This window comes from Morone saxatilis, unplaced genomic scaffold (genome assembly GCF_004916995.1).
Source record: "Morone saxatilis isolate NCDOM2014 unplaced genomic scaffold, NCSU_SB_2.0 Contig8, whole genome shotgun sequence".
In the NCBI taxonomy this organism is placed as follows: Eukaryota; Metazoa; Chordata; class Actinopteri; family Moronidae; genus Morone; species Morone saxatilis.
Genome location: NW_023340257.1, coordinates 5,531,848 through 5,556,333, shown reverse-complemented (window position 1 = coordinate 5,556,333; position 24,486 = coordinate 5,531,848). Strand labels below are relative to the sequence as shown.

Here is a 24,486-nt window from a genome sequence, read left to right as displayed (position 1 = left end):
AATGAACATTTCAGGCCCATACTGGCAGTAAGAGTATAAAGATGATGTTGTTAGTTAGTGTTAGAAAGGTGCCTGCATAAGTTAAATACAGTAACAGTTAACTCACTGCGGTGTTTACAATCAGAAATACAATAACATTACAATAAAATCACAAGGAAAAGGAGCATCAAATGACTGACAATAATTCAGTTTAATCATTAAAGCACCCACACGCTGGGGAGGATGCACACAGACGGTGACACACTGACTCCAGCTCCTCAAACACTACAGTGGTGTGTCGGTCAGCAGAGACGGGGCAGGGTTAGGGCATCTTACCTGGTGAACTCGGTCATTCCCTTCAGGAACCAGGCGGAGTTGCGGTACAGAGACATGGTGCTGCTCTGGAAGCCTCTCGCTGCGCTCAGCTCTCTCCTCCGCTTTTAGCCTGGACCAGAACCACGTGTAGCTCCTCCACTGCATTAACATCAGCGGGCGACAACTCCTCCGCCACCGGCCCCCCAGCGGCAGGACGCAGGGACACAGCAGCTCCCTTCACTTTACACTCAACGTAAACGTACTGTGTGTGGTGGCCATGTTGTAATATTCCTCCTGTTTGATAACGTTATTCCTGCTCTGTGTGCACTTTATTACTAAACACGATATGAACTATGAACTCATTCGCAATAAAACATACCTGACAGAGACAATGAAGCAGAACCTCCATGTTAATAAACCTGCTAGCTCCAGCTCCAGCTAGCAGTGTTCAGTTAAAAATAACACACTGAAATATATATATGGAAAAGTCAATACAGACTTAATAGTACTGAAGATAACAAAAATACACACAAACAATGTGAGAAACAATAGGATGGATGGTGATGGTAAAGACGCCACCGTAGTCCTACAGAGGAGGTAGAACAACAGAAATACAACACATTTGCCATATTAGCGTTGTATGTTTGATACCAACTGTTATTGTCTTATCAGTTCAGTTTAGTAACTCAACATTTTGATTTTTAATCTCATAATTTGGACTCAGTACCTCCACTTTGTAACTTACATTTTGTAAAAACACAAATGTATCCAAAATCGGACACAAATTAACTTAATGGCACCAAAACGTGTTAAGTTTCACGTGCGCTTTAATACATATGAACAGATATGCACGTGACTTATTCCGAAAGTGACAATAACTGACTAAAAATATATATTCCTGCACCCTGAGCAGTGTTACACTCCCCACACACTGACTGCACTCATTCACCTGTGTGTGTGTGTGTGTGCAGCTTTGCCCGGTGGCTCCTCGGCAGCCAATCAGCGGCTGGAGCGCAGCGGGGCGCGGCTCCGACTGGACAAGGTGAGAGCTGAGATTTCTGGGAAGATTAACAATGTCGCCGTATCTGAAAACGCTCAAGATACAGTAGGAGAGGACTGTAGGATTCTGGGAGAGGGTTTATCACAAGCCCGAAGGACTTCTGTCGGACTGCTCTGACAAAATGGTGAGTATCCGGGCTCGTTGATTCATTCACCTGTTGGCAAGAAGAGGCGCCGCACTGCACTGAACGCCCAACTCAGTGTTTAAGTGTCTTTTAAACGACTTCTTTCTTACTGTAAGTCAGTTTGGTACTTCCTTGATCAGATGTAATTTGTTTGTGTAGTGATCTTCCTTCTGTCAGATCGATCACGTTGCGTTATAAAATGAGCTCAAAGTGACATGTTGGTTTAGTTTGCAGAAGTTTAAATCCGATTTGAATGATTTAAACGATATAATTAAGAGGAATTTAACAAATCACAAAGTTACACCCAAAATCTGAACCTTTGAAATCCTTCTCAGTCTTTGTTCAGCAGACAGATGTGTTACAGTTGCACTTCCTCCTTCCTCCACATGTCCTGCTTTATCTTGTTGCAGGCAGAAGCGGAGCTGCACAGGGCAAAGAGCTCTCATTAATTGCCCTTGCACAACACACACTCTGTATTTGCTGTGATATTGAACTCAAAGGTGATATATGGTTGGGTTATGTTTCCCAGGTGATCCGCATTCACATTTCTAGTTGTGAAACCTGATTGCTGTGTGGTTGTTTGGTTTTGGTTGCAGGCTGTAGGTGGGGGCATTATTACACTGTGTGTGTGTGTGTGTGTGTGTGTGAGATTGCTTCACTGCATGTCTGTTTGGTTTGCTCTGTTGTCAAGCTACACAGTGACCACATTTTTAGTCACTTGTCTCTAACCCTCCTAACACAAGATGTTCCTCCTGTTTAGTCATGTCCCTCCTTCTCTGCCGCTGTGCTTAACACTGCAAGACAAACATTCTGAAAACACTTTTCAGAAGTCAGTGTTTTCTGCTCTCGTTCCCCACTCTGCCCTCTCCAGATGCGCTTCCTGTTGCTGTTCAGCCGGCAGGGGAAGCTGCGGCTGCAGAAGTGGTTCACACCAATTACGGAACGGGAGAAGAAGAAGGTGATCCGGGACATGATGATGTTAGTGTTGGCCCGTCCACCACGTTCCTGCAACTTCCTCCAATGGAGAGACCTCAAGATCGTTTACAAGAGGTACCGACAAGAGACACAGCTGCTTTTTCATTTGTGTTGCAATTACATGATATTGCTCCTGTGTTTTGTCATAGGAGTGGTTTTCTGGCAGGTACAGACTCGGCTGTTGAGCAGAAACCACCTCTCACTCTGTTTAAGCTCAACGTGTGTGTCTTAATCTGCTAATGCTTCAAAATACACACAGATAACAAAACAGACACACCCATTCCCAACAATGGGTTAACAAGCCCTGGACAGAGTAAAGGGGAAAACACACAGAGCATGACCCAGGTCACCGTTTTTCCTCTCCTTCACTGCAGTATGGAAGAGGGGTAGAGTGAGTGGGAGTGGACACAGTCACAGGAACACCTCACAGTATAATGTGATCCACTGCAAGGACGAATTAGACTAAAATAAGTGAAATACATCACACCTTTATGAAGCTTTTACAGATAAACTTGGTCAAACTTGCCAGAGTTTGGGGCGCCCTGGTAGAGCTGGCACCCTGTGTACAAAGGCTGAGTCCTTGCTGCAGTGGCTGTGGGTTCGAGTCCGACCTGTGGCCCTCTGCTGCGTGTCATCCCGTCTCTCTTTCCCCTTTGCTGTCACTCTTCAGCTGTCACTATCAAATAAAGGCAATAATATATGCCTGTTGTTTCTCTTTTCTTTGAAAGGACTTCCATACAGCCAGGATTGTAACATTTGCGCTCTCTCTGGCAGGTATGCCAGTTTGTATTTCTGCACCGGTCTGGACGACCACGACAATGAGCTGCTGAGCCTCGAAGTGCTGCACAGATATGTCGAGTTGTTGGATAAATACTTTGGCAACGTGAGTAGAGCTGCAAGTCATGGCCCAAGCAGAATTCACTGTGGGAGTTCACTTAAACGTCATCTGTGTTTTTGAGTTGTCATTGCTTCCCCAAACAGGATGCTGTCAGTTATTCTGGCTAGTTCAACCTCTGTTCAGAGCCATGTCTGGTACACATAGTAACTAGTTGCTTATTAGCATGCATATTAGTAGCATATTAGCTCTTTATTATAAAGCACTTATTATGGCTTAGTCTGCATGACCATGTTCCACAACTACTAGGCCATTAACTGAGAGTGTTCCGTCAATACCCTCCTAAGTTACTAATTAGTAACCTCATTACTGCTTACTGGTAGTCAAGAAGTTGTTGTGCATGAATTGCGATGTTATTATGCTTTGCTCAGTATGGGCCTTATGAGGTGGTAGAACCACAAGAATACTAATTCTCTTTTAATAGCACTTAATGAATATGGTCTGTTCTTATGTAAATAAACACAAGTGTCAATAGCACCCAAATAACTCTAAATTAAGTCTTTCTAACCCCGAATTGTTCCATGGCATAAGAAGTGCTTTATAGTGACTAATAAAGAGCCAATATGCTACTAATATGTATGCTAATAAGGAACTAGTTAATGGTGAATATGTGTACATTGATATAAAGTGTTACTGTTAATACAATATATGTTAAGAACGACATTATAGTGTGTTATAAAGCTTTTATTAAATGTTTATATACTGCTGACTGAATTAACTTGAAGTAAAGTGTACAGTATTCATTTAGCAACAGGCTAACTTGTTGCCTGATTTAATTTAGCTAAAATCTATAACTGAGTGCTTGTGGGTTTTTTTTGTCATTTCAAAGGTTAGCCGTTCAGCTTGTCATTGTTGTAGTATGTAGTATGTGGTATAACCATTGACAGTATATATATCGTGTAACACAATGGTCAAACCCCACGCTGCTGCCACAAAGAAGCACATGCTGTCTAAAATATGACTGTAACATTAATATTTCCCTTTATTGAATATACCCTGTAAAAAGGGAAGGAACATAACTCAGTTTTATCCATACTTTACAGTATGCACAATAGTACAATAATGTACAGGTCAAAGGTTGCACAGTGCCAACACTGCACTACAAGTTCAGACTCCCTCTGGTGTCCTTAAGGTGCCTCTACTCCACAACCACTTCAGGTCCAGCTTGTTTTGATTCGAAAAGCAAGGCAAGAGCCACGCCTCCTTACTTACAAAAACACAATGAAACTGAAGTGTGGGAGGAACAGATGGAAAACGGATGGTGTTTGATTATCATATAGATCGTTTCTGTAATCTTTATAATATTCAGTTAGGGCATGATCATCTATACTAGTGCAGCAAAAAGTTGTTTATCCTCTCTCATGGGTGAAACTATTACCCTCTATACCACTGATCAAGGAAGTGTGATTTATCTTTAGTCTAATGGTTGGTCTATATATTCTGTTTCAGGTCTGTGAGCTGGACATCATTTTCAACTTTGAGAAGGCTTACTTCATCCTGGACGAATTCCTGATGGGAGGGGAAATTCAAGAAACGTCCAAAGTATCTGTGGGAGTGTCTATAGAGGAGGCTGACACCCTCCAGGAGGTACATTAAGCTTGAGTAGACATTTAGTGGACGTAGGCTTTCCTCTTTACTCATGTAAAATGTGTTCTTATGCCTCTGCTCTTATCGACCTATAGACGATGGAGGAATACATGAGCAAACCCGCCTACTGAGCCCAGAGAAGACGAGGGTGTTTCACATTTCAAGACTTGAAGCAAAAGGTTTATTAGTCCGCAACATTTTTATTGAGTGAGGGTCGTACAGTCCTCCTGACTTTTCCTTTTTATCTTAAGTTTTAATAATTGTAATTATGTTTGAGTCTGTAAGTGCCTTTAACGCCTCATATTTATTAATCTCAGGGTTTTATGACAGGAGATGTGACTGAAAAGAGTCTTGTTCCCAGTTTATCTAAATCATTTTTTTTCATATTTGAATATGTTTTTGTAATCTCAGTAGTAATACCTGTGAGGCAGGACACATTTAAACTGATGCACTGTGTGGTGGTGAGTAAATGAAGAAACACTACACGTAAGGAAAAAATAAAGTCAATGCTTTATTAACCTCAGGTATGTCACATATGACCACATTTAAGAAAGAGTTACCAAAAAAACACAAGTGAATCTAGGGGGGTCCAACACTGATTGTGGCTGTGTGTGTCTGTGTTGAAATGCAAGGCTGGTGAGTCACATGTACTGGTTGTTAAGTGTTGAGCATCAAACTCATGTTTAAAAAAAAGCATCAAATGAATGTCTGAACACTCATATGTCTGCTAATAAATATGAACTTTTGTAAACCTACAGAATAACTAAAGTTGACTGCATGTTTTATTCTTAAAATACTTTATTTTTACCCTCTCCCTCCACAAAAACAATATATATATATATATATATATATATATATAAGTATATGTATCTACAGCCTATTTATATTCCTGGGGCAGGTTTGGCATCACTTTCTTCAGTTTCTGGGTTCAGGTAGCTCAACAGTTTCATCACCGCCTCACTGTCAAAGCCTTGCATCTGCGTGTCATCCTCAGACTGTCTCTTTTCATTGGGGCTTTTATCGGAGTCCATTTGATCAAAGTAATCCTGTATCGCCTGCTCAAAAGAGCCCGCCGTGCCCTGTCCAACTTCGTCCCGCTTTTGGCTCGCCTTGTTGCCGCTGCCGTACCCGGGGTTCTGGTACTGTGCCAGCATCTGAGCTGCTAGGTACGCCGCCAGCTCGTCCTCGTCCACAGTGTCGTCATAGTCGTCCTTTAACGTGCTGGGAAGGCGCCGTTGCGTGGGAGCGGATTCCCCCGAACGCCCCGCAGGCTGAGAAGTGTGAAGTCGTGACGGAGAGCTTTTGTACTGCTTCTGCTTCCTGACGGGAGCTGGATCCTCCCCGCCTCCCAGCCCCAGGATGTTCAGTATCTCTTCTGTCCTCAGCTCTTCTGGGGTCTTCTGTCTGTCAGGGAAGCGTCTGTTGTAGAATTTGGCTTCGGGAATCTTGTGCGTCTTCTTTGAGGTTTTCTGAGAGGGCCTGCTTTCTGCTCGGCCTAACTCGTTGCTCTTTCGCGACTTGTCTTGACTCGTCGTTTCCCCGGTTTTGAACATGTCCAGCAGGTCTTCGGGTGGGATCTGGTATTTCTGGGAGATCTGAATGAGCTGGTAGATTGCCTGTGGATCTATGGTATCTCTGTACTGCGTCTGAGCCACTCTCCTCTCAGCCCTCTCTTTCTCCTCTTCCTCTACCTCCCGTTTCTGCTTCTCTTCCTCCGTTTTCTCCAGCACTTTCAGAAGGTAGTAGTCCACCAGGTTGGCAACATCATCGGGCTCATTTGACCTCTTGACTGGGTAGCTTTCATCATCTTCCTCCTCGTCTTCATCATCGGCTTCTTCATCGCCGTCGTCAACGTAATCGAGCCCTCGGTTGGCCTCATGCTTGTTGTCCCTCTCCTCCTCCTCCTCCTCCTCTTCCTCTTCCTGTTCTTGTAGCGGACCCCAGTCTGCAAGATCCCCGCCATCGTACGCCACATTCCTCACATTGAACATATCATCATCTTCTTCCTCATCATCATCCTCCATGTCATCCTCCTCCTCCTCCTGGCGCTTGTGCATGGGCTTCACACTGGTCAGCTTGTCCAGTTCGTCGAACACGGACTGCAGCGTGGCCAGGTTCTGAGGCGTGTACTTCTCCTCCACGTTCTCGTTGGTGCGCTTGAAGGGGCTCTCGTGATCTGGCCTTTCCTCATCCTCCTCCTCATCCCCCTCGCCCTCTTCCTCGTCCTCAAACATTAGCGGCAGCTTCTTGTGAGGCTTGATGCTGTGTTGCTTCTGCTGCACCCTGGGGTACGCGCCGTCCTGTCCGCCTGCTCCTTCGACGCCGGGGCGAAGGGACGCCGGCTTGGCGGCCTTTTCCGTCTGCTGGAGGGTGCTGAGCACAGCCTGGAGCAGCTCTTCACTCTTATCCTCCCGTCCCTTCTCCTCTTCCTCCTCTTCCTCGTCCGTCGTATTTGTTCGGTGCGTAGGGTTTAGAAGGCCAGCCTCAGCATGGCCACGCAACTTCTCAGCGGTCATCCACGTGGCGGGCATCGTTAGCCTGTGGCGGGGGGGGCCTGCTGCTGGGGCTCCATGCCGGTTCTCTGACGGAGGCTCTCGATGTACTCCAAAGCTTTGAGCATGTCGGCGTTAGGGCTCTGGCGGACATTTCCTCTCGGGGGGTCTGACTCGCTCCCTCGCAGTCTGTGCTCTCTGAGAGAAGCCCCGTGAATGCCAGAGGAGGTGAGGAAGAGGAGGATTAAGAGGAGGTTGGCAAAGCAGATGAAGAAAGGTTTGCCTGTGGCGAAGGTCTGGGGGAGTGACGGCATGGTGACGCCTGCAGAGGACAGACAAAGAGGCAAATGTCAGCTCTGACCTTAACAAGTTGAGCTAACAGGTTCGCAACGGTCGGCGCTCTGGCATTTCTTAACTGTCTGTGGCTCTTATCGTCACTTTAAATGTGTGCTGTGATGGTACGTCACAGAGCACACCGACGTCTGAATACATTCAAAGGCAGCAGGTCAGGTTTAAAATCACATCCATGACTTCTGCTCTGGTGAAAACTAGTTCAAATACCTCCCTTTATCCTATCAGTGTTTGTGTGGAATGTCTAAACTGCCCAACAAAATCCAGTTCAATGAAAATAAACCTCCTTCAGTGACAATGACTTTATTCGGATTTAGTTCCACTTTTTTATGCCTTTTAAGTTGATAAATTCAAATATTATTTTATTCTGTATTCTTCTACAGTTTGCATCACAGCTAAAATAAGAGACGCAGCAAAGAAAAGTGAATACTTAGAAGCAGCTGGGGGCCAATCTCATATTTATTACTGTTTATTTATTAAAGCGGTAGGCTATATTATTGGCTCGTCTGTGAGTCTTTGTGTCGCTCCTCCATTTCGCTGCCTGTTGCTGGTATTTTCGGATCCTACTGGAATCCTGCCGCCTGTTTGCCAGCAGCAGTAACAGCAGCGGCATGCGGCTCCCGTGCAAATCTCATTAGTCGTCAAATTGCTGCTCTCTGTGAGTCACGGCCCCCGTTGTCATGGTAACCCGGTACGGCTGATGTTCCCTCTCCTTTAACCGCAGAAAACCCCTAAACCCAATGATTAATGTTTGCCGTGCTTTAACTCCAATCGCACGGTGTTCTGTTGAAATAAATGGCCCTTCTGCCTGCGGGATTTTATTAAACAGGCGCGCAAAATATATCAAAATGATTTTTTTTGTTGTTTTTTTTAAGGGAAAATGTGCAAATGCGTACAAAATGAATGTGAAGTTGATATTTTTGAGACTTTTCCCCAAAAACAGGAGGCAAAACACGAAAAAAAACCTGCCTAACAGACCACAAGCGACGGTGCAATGATCTGCTCTCGTCTGGATGTTTACTTTCCCTTCATTTGAATCGGCGAACTTCGCTTAGTTTGGTTGTATTTTTAACCCGTGACAGAAAAGTAGCACTTAACGAGCAGCGGAGCACGAGCGGTTCGGGATAATGTGGAGCGAAAAGAGAACAAAGAAACTGCGGGCAAACAACCTCCTCGCCTCGGCGTATGTGGCGGTGCATCAGGTTGGCAACCAGCTGCCGTAACAGCAGCTGGTTGAAGTGAAGTAAAAGAACCACACTGACAGCGAGCAGCGTTAGGAGAGGTGCAGTGTGGGACATGCAGTGAAGAACGAGTCTTACCTTGTGTAATTAGTTTCTCTCGAGGCTCGTGAGTGAACTGAGCATCTCTCTGTCTCGCGCTGTGAGTCTGGTTTCAGCACCGCGGACAGCTCCTCGTGCTATTAGAGCAACCACCTGACTCGTGCGTCACAGAGCGAGGAGATACGCAACACGCGCGCGCCCGCATGTGTACGCCACACAAACACGCGCACTCAAACTCGCGCGCGCAGTTAATTTGAGTCAGCCAAACACAGATTGCTCCTCTCTGCATTTGAACTGGAGTTGGCTTTGACCCAGTGAGACTCAGCGGCTGCGTAACGGCGTTTTGTCGCAGCTTCTAATTCTTAACGGGGCTATATTAAGGGTCAATGACTGGCTGAGGGGCTTGTAAGACTGCTCTGTCTCGGATGTGTTCAATAACGTGGACCTTCACGGGATTTATAAGCTTCTTTATGAGGAAGGGTGTAACGGGCGTTTTGTCGATAAGTCGACAAATGCTTGAGAGTGGTGGAAATAAAGCAGCTTAAACTCATTGATTCACCTTTTAATGGTCTTTCTTTGCGTAAATGGTGTTAAATTGCTGATACACCCTCCATAACTGATTTATCTTTGTCTGATTTATTGTTTCTTCACTGACTGACACTGAGGCTCATAGTAGTGACTGTTGAACGGCTGTTGTCATTGACTGCTGTTGTGTGTCTGCTGCGGCACTGAGGGACAGAGACAGTTAAAGTCCACCGATGACTCACATACGGACTCCGACAAAGCCTGAGACGGGCGGGGGTGACAGAGGGACTGCAGAGGTGGAGTGTGTGTGTGTTTGTGTGTGTGTGTGTGTGTGTGAGAGAGAGAGAGAGCACTTTCGTCTTCAGCCAGCGCGCACTGTGGTCTCTATTTTTGGCTCCCTGTCAAATCGTGTCTATGGATCAGTGTGCGCAGTTTCATTCATAAATCCCTCTCGTTGCTGTGTTTGATGTCAGTTTAGGTAGGCTATCCCCCGCTGACCTGCTTGTCTGATATTCAGTGGGACTATCTTGTTTTCAGCTTTGTCACAGTTGCAGTGTATAAATACATCTCTGTATACAGAGAAAAAGGCATATTTAGACTTGGGATTCTGCCCACAATGAATCAGAGAGACTTGCTGTTGAAATACAAATGTAAACAACTGAAGGAATCAGTGGGTTAGGTAAATATATGTCATTATTTCTGGTTTGGAGCATTTAGAACAACATATGACCTGTTATAAAATGTCCTGAAAAGGTGCCACATTCATGCCATAAGACCAAAATAACATTTTTTAGTGTGGAGGGAAAAAAGGAGTGATGACTCATACACCCTTTCAAACTCATTAAGGAACTTTAAAGGCTCAGTCCGGTCACATTCACAACTTCTAGATATGGATTCATGTCAAGGCACATAAAATAGTTGTATTGATCTCTATCTTTCTGAAGGGCTGCAGTGTGAGTAACCTTCATTAGAATAAAGTCTACCTTTCTAATGTTGTTAGACGTTTCAGCACCAGAAGACCAAAAGAAACCGGGACAAAAGAGCTGATTTTAATCTCATGTCCCCCTCAGCCTAATTACATTTTCCCTCATGACTAACACACATACACATACATACACACACAATGCCAGTTTTGGACTGATAAAGCCCGAGCTGTCTGGCTAATTGCTTGTGGTTGTGTCTGTGGCAGAATTACTGGTAAACAGAAACCAATTACAGCTCAGTTCCACCCCCATTTCCACTGCCTGTCCACTAAAAAAAACACACAAGGTTTTTCTCAGGTCAAATGAAAAGTTTCTTACAGGCAATTAGTAGTTTTCCCTCTTCCACACAGCAGCGTGGTGTAGCTATTTGGAGTCGCATTTTTTGTAAAATGGTTGATCTGAAATTTTTCCAGCACTGGATGAGGTGCATTTGCTTTCACTTCAGGTTACTGTCTCATTATAGAGATCGTAAAGGGGCTGGAGACTGTAGTGTGCTAATCCTGGAAACATATTAACCAATGCAAATTAATGAACCTTTAGAAGTTACTGTGACCTCAAATGAAGATAAAATAAAATACATATATTTTATGTGAATATGGATTAGGGGTTAAATTGTAGCTGTTAAGTATTATTAAGTAACAGACACATGTCTATTGCAACTCCATCCACTGATGAAGACCTTTTGATACATTTGAAAGCTCTGGAAAACACAAGTAAGTGGTCCATAAGTTGGGGTTTTTTAGTTATTAGATCATTTCTAAAGATGGACAGACAGTAAATCCTCACCCATTTGCTTTGTGGGAACTGTGACAGCACACACTGTCATTATGTGTCAGATTATTATGGGTTCATCCTCTAGTGCAGGTCTGTAATGAAATGGTCTAATAGCTCAAAGCCATTACAATCAGTAAATTGGTACATAATGCCATCATGGACAAGAGACATAATTCTCTGGATTTTGGCACTGAAGCAATTTGCTTAGCCTTTGATTTGCAAATCAGTTATGACAGAATATATATCTTTGAACTAAATATCTCTAATCTGCTTCATCTGCACTGTCTGGGTGTGGTGTGATCAGATGTGATTGACAACATAAGCAAACAACCATCACATTTGAATTCACATGTTACTAAATTCTGATTGGTGCAAGTGTGACGTCACCTTTTTTTTCAACTGAGCTCCTCCCACTTCAAACCAGTGAAACAAACAAACAAAAATACCGAAATCTCTTGCAAAACTGTGTTTATGTAGGGACCCATTGTTCATAGTAAGAAGCTCATTGACAAAACAGGTTTTGAAGGACTTTAAAACACTAAAGATGCAGTGTGTCATTTTTAAATGAATGAATCCTGTTTGTGGGGACTCGGGCCGATCAAAGCACATGGAAATCTGTAACTATAAGTGCTCTTTACACACTAACATTAACCTCTCCTGGTCGAGGGCATCATCTTCTCTGCCCTCTTTACATTTTCTTTCTGTGTGTTTGTCCCGTGGCGACTGACCGGCTGCTCCCCATTCATTACCACTGGGCTTGACAGCCAATAATTCTTCCCCTTAACTCAGGTTGTCAGAAGCTTGGCAGGCACAATGTAGAGAGAGGGAGAGGTTGTGAATGGGTCTACAGGGTTTGACGTCAGCCTCTTTTCTCTGGTCGATTATGTGTGTGTGTGTGTGTGTGTGTGTGTCTGGGAATAGGTGTGATGCATCAATTTTTGCTCTTTTGTGAAATGTGAGATGTGGCACAAAATTGAGTTTCTCCGAGGCATTTATAGCACACCAGGGCAGATAGACAGAATGTTCCCCACTACATTTGTCACCTTTCCCTGAAATGATGGAAAACAATGAAATCATTCAGTTCCCAAAACTGCATGCTTACAGCCCTCACCTCTGTCTGTGAGGTTTACACATACAGGAGACTAAATGTGTACTGAGAGAGAAAAAGGAATCATAGGGCACAACAAAAAGAGCCTGACATTTATAAAATGCTGTTTTTGTGAGACAAACATTAAAAGACCCCAGGTTGCTAATTTTGAAGTACTTTACCCCGAAAACAGCATTTATGTAACATTTTCATGTTGCGTTTGTTGTTGTGGTGAACAGAAGAGGCAGGTACAAATGATTTGTGTATCCACAGGAGCATGAGTCACTCGGTTTACTGATGCTTTGTGAGGAGAATACAGGAGAAACAATCAGTCCACTTTGGCTGTTTATGGAAATAAAAATGAAATTTTCTGAACCTTTAGCACGTATGGAAAATTAAAATAGGAAGTACATGATGAGGGGAATTTGGACAGGTAGGTATAACTGAGATCTGTATCATTACACAAATAATAGCACTGTTTAACACTCCAATACATCAGTAAATAGCACATCAAAACCTTAAAGTGTTCAATATTATTATGTAATTGTTTAAACTCAACCGCATTATCATAAAATGTTATACAAAATTCAGTTTTTTGTTTTCTTATATGAAGTTTAATTTGTATTTCATATTGAAAGTCTGTTTTTACTTCACTGTAACACCAGATAAGTTGATTAAACTCAAAAACTTGTTGAAACAGATTACAATAAACATTTTAAGTAAAACTACCTACATTTTGTTAAGTAGCTTTAATAAATTTAAGTGAGAATGGGGTTTTTTGTACTGTGAAAAGAAAATACCTAGTAAAAAGTTAGAAATTAGAAATGGTTCTGTAACTTTCAAAACTAAGTTAGTGCCACTTAAAATTATTAGAAAAAGTGGCTAAATCAAGAATATTTTTAACCTAGTTTGTGTTACTTAAAGATTTTCATGTAATCAGTTTCAACAGTGTTTAAAGATGAACTGGTTTTACAGTGTTAATAAGGGCACTGTCCCCAATGACATTTTTATTTCATACCACATTTTATTTCATAGTGTTGTTTTCTGATGTCACATTTTATTTTATAGCATCACTTCTTATTTCATAATGTCACTATTAATGACAGCAGTCACCGCCCCTTCAACATTCAGCCAATCATATGTCTCCAACTCTGTTATGTCTTTGTAGCTAGAGCAGTGGTACACACTCTTTTGCCTTGTGTTTTCTGTAAACAATGGCATGGGTCTATACCTGACAGTATATACTGTATAGAGTGGGACGCGTTCCAGGTTTTGTGGAAGTAAAGTGGGGGTTCGTATGTAAATGGCCAGCCGGGGTCAGCTGCCGTTTGTGATAAGCACTAGGATACGGCAGTCTTATGGAATGACCGAAACCTTGCTCACTGATTGTGTATAACGCACCGTCAGTAAACTGTTTCCTGATGAGTTTATGGTTTCAATCTCTAGTTCCAAGTCCTTTTCAATCCAGAATGATGTTCATTTAGTAAATTATTGTCCAAATTAGAGTAAAATAGACAATAAATCATCATTACGTTATGCTCTAGGGCTAATGGCCACCTTGTGAATGACAAGTAATTCACAGTGAGTCCGTCTAGCTCAACGAACCAAACAAAAAAAACAGTGCTGATCAAATACGAACTTACTGTGTTGCCTATTTCTCTCCTTAAATCTTTTGACAAACATATTTTACTGTACTGTTTAATTCGTGATTGTGTGTGACCAGGCAAGCCACCATTGTTTCCTGCTTAAGATGAATCGGAAGTGAGAGCACCTCAACTCACAGTACATCACTTCCTCTGGCTCTGACAAACGGTCATGGCGTCAACCATAATGTCAAACTCGAGGCTGCAAAACGGTACTTCACAAACCAATGGGTAACGTGACGATAGGTTCACACTTGGTATATACGTCTAATGAACAACTTTCATAGGAATAATAATAATAATCTTTGAAAGTGGTATCCAGTCCTTTATACAGCCACATTGTAACCCCTTACAACTAAACAATGTGTTATTGCAATTTCATATAAAACCAACCTGGTTTCAACCAGTTTTGACCAGTTCAATTGCTTTTTGTGGAATTTTTTTTCTTAAAATCTTTTTGGGCCTTTAATCGATAGTGACAGCTGTAGAGTGACAGGAGAAGGGGCACAGCGGCAAGGAAAACTTTCCTTTTAAACTTCCGGGCTGCTGTTTTAGTTCATTTATAGATCTTATGCTATTTATTAATGTAATTATTTCTTATTCCTTATTAACTTATTTAATATTGAACACTTGGAGATTGGATCAGTGTTATTGTTCTGTCATAACTAGAGATAACTTTCTGTCAAGTTAACATCTCTAAACCTTTATAGAACAAAATGTCTCGTGATTTCTATAAGATAATGTTCTCTCTTTTTATCAAACTCCTACTCATTGTGTCTATTTTCGGCCACTCTGTATCAGTATTGTCACAACACATCATACAGCAACATGGCTGTAGCACAGTAATATGGTACATTGGTGCATGATCTTTCTTCCCTGGTGTATTCCACATCTCTCTTTGGTCTTTGCCTTTCTTGCCTAAGGGAGCTGATCAGAAGGAAAAAGAAGAAGGAAGATTAAAAAAACAGATAAAAAAGAATTAGTTGTCTGAAGGGATTATAAAGAGGGGAGCACATTTTCTTTCTTTTCTGGGTTTATAGTCCTCTGCATCTTAAAGTATTAGCATCTATTCCCATATTATTGCTGCCAAGTTACACTACTGGGTTCACTGAACATCCACACTTGGTTGCTTATGAAATACAGTACAGCCTCATGTTGCCTCTTCATCGTCCTGAGCTTTGATGTTGCTGTTTTTGAATAAGGCCTCTGTTTCATTCTTCCATCTTAAAGTCACAGAGCAGATGTTGTGCTGTTGGCACGTAAGTGAATATTTGTTGTTTATCTCAAAAATAAACCTGCCCCTCCCTCCTCTGCCACCCCACCGGCATCTCTGAGAAACAGCTTCTTTCTGCTGCGACACATCAGAAAACAGCGAGCATACTTGTAAAGGAGCAGGGGGCTAAATGGGACTTTTCTGAAGCAAACCATATAGCATTACCATTTAACATTTATAGAGAGGAAAAACAGGCAACAGAGAGGAGAGGGTGAGCCCTGCTACTACCACAGAGGATTTGATAGTTTAGTCTGTTTAGTGTATCTGGAGGGATAAAGCCAAAGTCCCAGTTTGAGCTCCCTGGCCACTTGCAGGGAATTCACCCTCTGCCTCAGTGCCAGAGTGGATAACAATTAGATAGACACCAGGGGAACCCATAATATACGCTGTGCTACTAGAAAAACAACAGTTAAACTGTGACACAAACCAGTGGAACTGTGATATAAACAGATGCTCTGGCTGAGAAGCTAAAAAGCATACAGGATCTGATGTTGCAGTTCTTGGCATCATAATCCAACATGTCAAAAGAATAACATATAACCTAGTGTTACACTGTTTGAGTGCTGGGAACTCTTAAAGCTTAGCACAGGGATATATGGGAAGTCCAGTGGTCGGTTCACAACTTTGGCTCAGACTGAGATATTGTTGAAAGGCATGTTACATTTTTTGCTTTTATTGCCTTTTTAATTGATGGTGACAGCTGAAGTTAGACAGGAAAGGGGGGCAGAAGAGGGATGACACGCAGGCAAAAGGGCCACAGGTTGGGATCGCTGCAGCAAGGACTCAGCCTTGGTAACCGGGCGCAAATGATGAAAATGATGTTATACGATAATGTTGTAACCCAAGATTCTCTTTTATTTGTTTTGGTTGCCAGTCACGTGCATGTGACCCCCCACGCGATACAACAGCTGTTTCTCATTCTCATCTAAGTCAGTGAGTTAAGGGTTTATTTCAACCAAACAAGAATGCAATGATTGTTGTAACTGTGAAAAGTAAAAGGCGGTTTGTTTCTGTTTTTCAGAACAAACGAAAAAGATTCCGCACATCACACTGGCAAATCACTGCCTGATAAAGGTCTAATAACAAAAACCAATAATATATGTTGTGCCACTGGAAAAACATAGTTGATCAAAACAACAAAACATTACAATTATATTGCACATATTTGTTTTGGTCTGAGATGCTGGTGTTTTAGTGCGACATCTAGTGACTTTGGTATTTATTCTTCCTATTTTATTTTATTCCAAGTTTTGTTTTATGTACGGAACACTGACACAAAATTTCTCTGTTCGACTTCCACCTCCAGCACAAAAAAGAAAAGAAAAAGAAACTAATATATCTCCAGCATTTACACTAGCTATGATCCATCTGTTTTTGAGCCCTGGGACAAATTAAAACATGCATTTAGTGTGTCGGAACTTGTGGGGAGTAAATGGTGGGGGAAGACTGAGGAGAATGTTACCACGTGAGCGTACTGGCCAACATAACATAAAACAGCTAACAGCAGCAGTTTGTGCTGCAGACTCCATCTCCAACGTGTCCAAGACTGTAGCAGCAGAAGCCACAATCATGACTGCAACCTCAGTTAGTTTGGCTGAATTCCATTGTTCAACCTTTTCTTCATTTTTTGACCTGCAGCTTCCACAACTGAGCTTTTTCATTCCAATTTGGAATAAATTTGCCTTGGACCTGGTATCTGTTGCTTATGGTTATTGATTTTCCCCTCCATCCCACAGCTCCCACTGCACAGATCTTTTGAATCATTTATTATAAGCTATTTCCTTTCTGAGGTCAGAATACAGTCACTCAGATCCTACTCTCTGGCCTCCTCTGCCTGTTGTACAGATTACACATGCTACAGGCCTTTGCTGGTATTTTAATACCTCTTTTTCTATGCTGTATTGGATTTTTACATTTCAAATGCTATCTCCCAAACACATGAATGAGGAGATCTGTTGCCACGTTATATTGTAGGACTAGAATATATAGTGTGAGTGAGGGTTTTGTTCATGAGTGAGGGTAAAATTGATTCGATCAACAGACGTCAGCAGTAATGTCAGCTTTGTACTGGACCACTGTGGAGAAGAGGGAGCTGAGCCAAAGGCAAAATCTACATTCCGAACATCACCGATGTCATGTTCTTCAGCTAGTGACAAAAAGAATGTGATTGTAGTGAGGAGCTCAGACATACGGAGGGAGCTCAGAAAAGATTCTTTGTGTTAAAAGGAGACAGGCCAGCATCTGATCAGGATCCTGCGTGCCTACCTTTGGAGGTTTTCAATTCCAAATAGTGAGACTATATAGCTCACCTGACTTGGTTGACACTTCAGGATCCCCTTAGAGGAGCTGGAAAACATTGCTGAAAGGGGGAGGTGTGGACCTTGCATAGCTTGCTGCCACCGTGTCCCTGCTGGCAGCATAAAATGGATGGAAGGATGTATAAATGGAAATGTTTATTTTCCCTTTGTTTAGAGATGTGTCAGTTGTAATGCACCATTATGATTTGATATAAACTATTTTAAGGTCTGAATAGCCCATTTTGAGACTGTTATAGTGAGTGTGTGTTGTTTTTTCATGTGGCTTTTGTGCTGCAATTTGTTTTCATTCACATCATGAATGGTATATAACTATATAATCAGGGCTTTCAGCTGCACACAGACACCAGTGAATTAAGATGCACAAGACTGAATCTCAAGTGATATATTGTCTAATCCATGTCATTTTAACAAATAGCTCTCTGATGATGGTCTGCAGGGAGAGGGAATCCTCCTTTTTTGGGATATTCGTCTCCATTCTAATGCATTTGTTTACCTAATCTGTTAATATGTTACTACAATCCTTGTAGTAAACATTTAAAAAAAAAAAAGTCAAGTCAAGCTAACTATATACAAAAATATATGAAGAAGTAGTTCATAAGGAGTTCATTCTAAATGACCTCTACCAATTTTATACAGGGCTTTAGAGATTAAAGTATATCGGTCAGACATTTAAGATAATATTGCTCTGAGCTGACCTCTGTGTCTGAAAACCAAAGTCCTACACTGAGAACACTACCACAGCCTCAGGTTCCACATATTCTTAGCCACCTGGCACATCTGCAGGTATCTGATATGTTTGTTCCATAAGGGCCAGACGTCTCATCCGGTCATGCGGTGCTGGCCTTTAACTCTCCCTAAGGTGGGATCTAAACAGGGTTACAAACACAGCAGCTACTGAAATAGGAACATATTCCTCCTCCCATTTCCAGGACTGATTGCACTTTGTAGTTTACTTTATTTGGCATGCTTTTTTAGATCTAGTCCCTCTGGGTTTTGTCCCTGCTTTGAATCATGTTTGTAATGGCATCAGTGTATGAAATCCATCTTTTTTGCTGGACCCTGACTCACTATGCATTGGGTGAAAGGTAGAGAAATATCTATAAATTCGCTCAGCATCTCCGCCCATATGTTATTTTTGCTATGCCTGTCAAGCTTTCAGTTCTCACATAGCACATAGGCTATGTAGTTTATGCGGACTACTCAAATTATCAAATTTTACACTACAAATTTTTAAGACAGAATTTCATTCTGTCTTAAAAGCTCCCTCTACCCCCTTCTTATCAAAAAATGAAGTCAGGGACCTCACAGCTACAGCTCTCACCTTATGAAGGTCAAATGCCACTTCTAGTAAGCACAGCTACTGCTGCTTACCCCGGCTGACAGGTGTGTTTTCCCACATGCAAGACCCAAATATCTTTTGTCAATATTTTCACCTCTGCTGGTGCTTTTTTCCACCCCGCAGGTACATAAAGTGGTCAACAAATTGCTGTGCAATCTTGCTGCAGCACCAGGTTCTTCAGTCAGATTTCTCAGAGAATGACAGTCAACAATACTGTCTGCGATCTTTGGATGCTAGCAGGGCTGTAGGCTTTCACCCCCACTGATCTCCAGCAAGCTGTTGATGGAAGTCAGGAGGTTCAATGTCAAATCCAGCATTATGACTGCCTTATTTTTTGTCCATAATATTGGGCCACAGGCATGTTATAGGGTCCCCTTCTGGTCACCATGAATCATATCTTCTCTACTTTGACTAGTCAGGAAATTTTGTTAAATCTCTCTTTGCCCACTATTATTAACTCTCTCATAAAGACATAAAATGCCGCTTCCCCCAAAAAAGAAAAATGTTTTGATCTGATTTCAAAAAGATATAGTTTGGGTGGTCAAAATAACATGTATGATATAGTACTATCCACTAAAGTAGTCCAGGGTGGACTCAGGTGGACAGGTTTATTGGATACTGCCATCCTTAATAAAGGTCTCAGTGTTTGCAGGGTCTGTCTGCAGCAGCTTTCACAAACACCCTTAAGTTTGCCAGTGTTACTGTCTTCCCTCTAGACTTGGCTAGGACCAAAAACCTGCCATAACATATTACATTCACAGCTGTGGCACTTCCTGTTTAGAACTCAAGTGTCTGAAACACCACACTGCTGTCATATGGGAATAACATCAACTTGACAGTTATAACACTTTCACATGTGTTCACATGTTCAGGCTCATTAAAAGCTATCAAGATACAGTATGACTAAGCTGATGTAAAATGCTGCCCTTCGTCAGCATTTTCTTGCATTTGGATGTTTATTTACTTTGTAGATTGACTTATTTCTCACCTGAAATAATTTCAGAAACACATTTCAGTGTACTGTTTAGCTGTAAAACAAGATTTTCTGTGAGCTGCCATTGTTTCCTGCTAAAGACGAGTTGAAATGCCAATGAGAGCCGCTCAACTCGAGGTATGTCACCTCCACTGGCTGTGACAAACTGTCATAGTGACAACCATATTGCCAAACTCAAAACGATACAAACCAATGGGTGATATCACAATAGGTTTACACTTGATTCTTTATCATATGCCTTTAATTTATGCAAGAATACCAAATAAATAAACTTTACTTTTCTGTAGTAACGCACCAGAGTAAGTTAGCTAGCATTAGCTTACAGTAAACATTTAGAAGGCTATACTGGTACAAATGGAATATAATATGCATAGGTATGTTTTCATTAGTGTATAATCACTTGGAAATTACCTTTACCTTAGAATGAGCCATTTATATCTGTAGATGCTGTGGGTTGCCTTCAGTGAATGCTGGACCAAGATAGGGCCATTCGTTTTTTTCGCACATTTCACTGCCACCATAGTTTTCCCTTGCGCTTGGAAGAGGAAGGTGAGACGAGTGAGTTGCAATCTGTAACTACACCGCTGGATGCCACTAAATCCTACACACTGCTCCTTTAATGGAAGAGCATAAGCTAATGGTAATATATGTCTGCATGGTAGAAATGCTAGAATTGCCTGAAGGGAAATTAATTTGAAACTGCAGGGTTTTTTTATGCTAAATAATTATCCTTTTGACAAATGTTTCTCGTTGAAATATGACACAGTAAATGCATAGTCAGTGCCCTTGACCAAGGCACTAGCTCAGATTTGGAGTTGGTCCCACAGTGGCTGCCCACTGCTCCTTGTACTTGGATGTGTCAAATGCAGAGAATTAATTTCCTTACAGGGGTCAATAAAGGATAACTTACATAAAAAGAACCATAAACATGTATTGTATTTGAATTTATATATTTGTTGATTGGTTTTTGTTTAGGCATTTTAAATCATCCATATAGGACCACCAGAGCTCACATCAAGCTGATATATTTTTAGGTTATTGGCCCTAAAGGTGCCAAAGCAATAATCTGACTGCAGAAGATCAATTCAGGAAACAGACTGACCAATTTCAAATTCCCATAAAGCCGTGAGTCGTTTTGAACAAAGAGGCTGCTTGTTTTAATTACAACTAAACACTTTTGCAGGAGATGTAACACGTTTTACCCTCCTTTCATGCTGCAGATAAGATTGGTTGAAATTAACTTTCACGTTCATGTGAAATTTTAGTGTTTGTGGGTGATTTTTCAAAGCTTTTGTTTTGGTTATCCAGTCCTGCACCTCCTCCATGATGGTGAGCAATGACGAATTGCCCCTTTAATTGCTGGTTAAACCCAGCCTCAGCCTAGTGGTTGCTAAGTGCCCAGAGAGAGACAGGAAGCAGCATTAAGACTGCGGCTGTCTGCAGCATCCATCTGTGACATGGACGGTTAGAGAGTGGGTTAGGGAGGGAGGGAGAGCGAGAGGGGCGTCTGGAAGTACAGCCAGAATGACTCATAGGTCAGATTTGCGTGAGTGAATGAGAAAGTGTGTGTGTGTGTGTGTACCTGTGTGTGCATGTGAAATCACATCTTTGCATTTGCACATTATGCAAAGTTGTGCCTCAGTGTTAATTTGTTTCTGAGCAGAAAGCATTCAGGTTCCTCCGCCCTCCACTCTGTGAATCATACACTGCGCTTTTACAACACAGATTATGAAAATTCATCAAAGTGATATTTCTCTTTGATGGAACATTTACTTTTCCACATGTACTTCATTCACACTCATATTCTAAGCATTTTGCACACAGAGCTAGTTAGCGGGCTTCACTGTAATGCTTGGGGACCTTATGAAACAGTCTCTGCTATTACTAACTGTCCTGAATTACTAGAGGTAAATCTTGGGAACACAGAGTCCATTATATGTACATTTTGTCCTTTGTCCATTTTGTCCTCTTAAAGTGGCTATAATCATTATGCTTCTAAATATAATGGAACAAATGACTATGTGTAATGTGAAAACCAAAGAAAATAGTCACACTTTACATTTCTAGTCAGATCTAGCATCCTTCAACTCATTGTTTTGGTTTAATGGTCCGATATTTCCCCATAGGAGCTAATGTAGACGAAAAACACAACTAAAAGGAGAATAAATACTGGTTTCCAGTAACATGATTCTTTTTCTGAGTCATGATAGACTTCAGTAGAACTAACTAATGGTATGCAGGATTTGTGGATTGTTGCAATTTCACAGAAGCTTTTCTAAAAAAAACTGCAATGCATGTTGCAATGTTTTTTTTGCAATAAAATTAAGGTAGAAAGTTAAAATTGCAAAAGATAGTTTAGTCATAAAGTCATAAAATCATCATAAATGTGAGATGGCGTCACACACATCTGCTGGGTCTGCAGCTATAAACAGGGAAGTGAGTTTGGTGACGCAGAATGTTTAGCAGATACAGAAATGTTTACGATGCTAACCATTTTAGTTAAGTGCGTTAGCATGCTAACATTTCCTAATTATTAACAAACGCAAAGTATAGCTGAGGCCAATGGCAATGTCATTAGTTTCATAAACCATAGTATTGGACAAATTACATTTTGAGAGTGGCATGACTGTATGTACCATATTTCATGACAATTCATCAAATAGTTGTCGAGACATTTCACTAAAACCCCATAATGTCAACCTCATGTTGTTGCTCAAGGAAAAGTCAGGGGATCACCAAAGTCTGTAGGACTCATCCTCTGGAGACAATGAATTTCATGGCAATCTATTTATTAGCTGTTGAGATTTGTGAGTCTGGACCAAAGTGGTGGACAGACCAAAATCGACCAGCCGACACCATCCATAGAGCAATGCTGCAAGCGTGGCAAAAAAAGTGATGAAATGAATTCAAGTGTGTGATTGCTCCACAGAGGGGAATCGCGCAGGATGTCTGAACTCTGATGTACGTCACGACTGGTTGACTGCCTTGTCAGTTAGCTGGGTGTATTTGCAGCTTGACAGAGCAGACAGGACTTGACAGACACACACAAACACACACATACAGTACACACTCATCTTTTGCAACTGACCCAGGCTGCTAATCTAGGAGAGTTGCAAGGACTTAACCACTTGAGACTGTCTTTCAATACAAGAGATCGATATATATCCAGATCAATTCTGTCTAAATAAAAGTTGGCCGGACTGAAGAAATTATTGAAAATCAAAAACAGACTTTGATTTGAAATAGACACAAATACAGAGCCAGTACTGCATGCTGTTTTAAAACCTTGCCATGGATTAATAAACTGTCTCCTCTCTTTCTGTTTCTCTAATCTTTCTCCTCAGAATATTTGGACCAGTCAGGAAATCATTTAGCTAACAAACCACCCCTGGCAACCCAACAAATTAGTTCTTTCTTGGCTGTCAGAATCTGTACCCAGATGCATTCCTTCTCCCTTGTCAGACGGCTGCAGGGCCCCAACTGTTCAAATACTCAGTTGATATCTCTCTTTATTAGCTTCTTCATCTTTTCATTTTATGTCTCCCTTACCTCTACTGCCAGAACTCACATCCATACACACACATACATCCATACATTTTGGTGGAAGGAATTGATTGTGGAGAGTGTCAAAACAACTGGATTATCTGACGTGTGTTGACAGAGGTTCATTATGAATTCAATTAGCTCCCTTGGCACCAGAGATTGAGAACTGACAACAGAGGGACTGTGTGGGGGAAAGTGCAAGGGAAGGGTGTGTGTGTGTGTGTTCTATAGGAGCATTGAACATATTACACTATGTTTATACTGTTACACAGTCATGATAAACTGATTTAAAAAACTACCAGAACACACACATGCACACACACCTGTTGATCTGATGTATCCTCTCCAGGCTCTCACTGAACAATGAATTCCACTTTGCCCAGGTGCACAGTTGGTATCCATGGAGACCAAAGATGGTGCTTCTCTGGATGAATGCCCTCCCAAGGAGCGACTAACATGTAATGTCATCGGATTGGCCGGGATACTCATGGGAGGCACAATACACACACACACACACACACACTATATGTCTTCACACTCTTGAAAGTGATTGCATCAAAGTGTTTCATAGGGGAAAACACAAAAATGTGTTGTTTTTCAGCATAACATAATGTGTGTATCTGTGATTTATAATTGTACATATTATCTAACAATTCACTTGCATGTTCCAGCATGTGCCATCAACATATATTATGAAATTGAGAACAGTTGGGATAAAAACAAAGCATTACATTCTGTTAAGCTATATTGTTTTCAGTACTTCCACCTCAATTGAAATTTAGACTACAGTACTTTTACCACGTACACTACATTTCATTGCATTCATCTCTTACTGCCTTAATCTGATATATATGTATATATGACCCTGTCTCCGGTTCACTGCTTTTCCTTCCTGGGACCACTTTTGATAGGTACTGACCAATGCAAGTCGCTCAAATCCTCATGCTGC

General features: G+C 41.7%; 3 protein-coding genes across 3 annotated transcripts in view; 1 reads left to right on the top strand and 2 right to left on the bottom strand.

Moving 5' to 3' along the window:
* The window catches only part of LOC118341177 (DHRS-12_like_SDR_c-like domain-containing protein), a 7,507-nt gene extending 6,864 nt beyond the window's left edge, over positions 1 to 643 (bottom strand). The window contains exon 1 of the mRNA XM_035679375.1: positions 316 to 643. Within this exon, the coding sequence (XP_035535268.1) occupies positions 316 to 371 (56 nt within the window). The 5' untranslated portion in view covers positions 372 to 643. The remainder of the gene's footprint in view (positions 1 to 315) is intronic.
* Positions 644 to 1,330: 687 nt separating this feature from the next.
* Positions 1,331 to 5,375, top strand: ap1s3a (adaptor related protein complex 1 subunit sigma 3a). The gene is made up of 5 exons (XM_035679376.1): positions 1,331 to 1,478; positions 2,350 to 2,528; positions 3,228 to 3,336; positions 4,798 to 4,935; positions 5,031 to 5,375. The coding sequence occupies exons 1-5, from the start codon at positions 1,476 to 1,478 to the stop codon at positions 5,064 to 5,066; spliced, it is 465 nt and encodes a 154-aa protein (XP_035535269.1). The 5' UTR covers positions 1,331 to 1,475; the 3' UTR covers positions 5,067 to 5,375.
* Positions 5,376 to 5,783: 408 nt separating this feature from the next.
* On the bottom strand, positions 5,784 to 9,168 carry scg2a (secretogranin II (chromogranin C) a). Its single transcript, XM_035679374.1, is given in 4 exon segments — positions 5,784 to 7,445; positions 7,447 to 7,470; positions 7,472 to 7,749; positions 9,098 to 9,168. Coding segments are annotated over 3 exon segments (1,923 nt in total). The 5' UTR covers positions 7,742 to 7,749; positions 9,098 to 9,168; the 3' UTR covers positions 5,784 to 5,816.
* Between the last annotated feature and the right edge of the window lie 15,318 nt (positions 9,169 to 24,486).

What these genes read in the sequence shown, in the direction of transcription:
- ap1s3a (XM_035679376.1), top strand. An exon ending in CTCAAGATCGTTTACAAGAG is followed by an intron (nt 2,529 to 3,227) that starts GTACCGACAAGA and finishes TCTCTCTGGCAG; the next exon opens with GTATGCCAGTTTGTATTTCT. An exon ending in AGGCTGACACCCTCCAGGAG is followed by an intron (nt 4,936 to 5,030) that starts GTACATTAAGCT and finishes ATCGACCTATAG; the next exon opens with ACGATGGAGGAATACATGAG.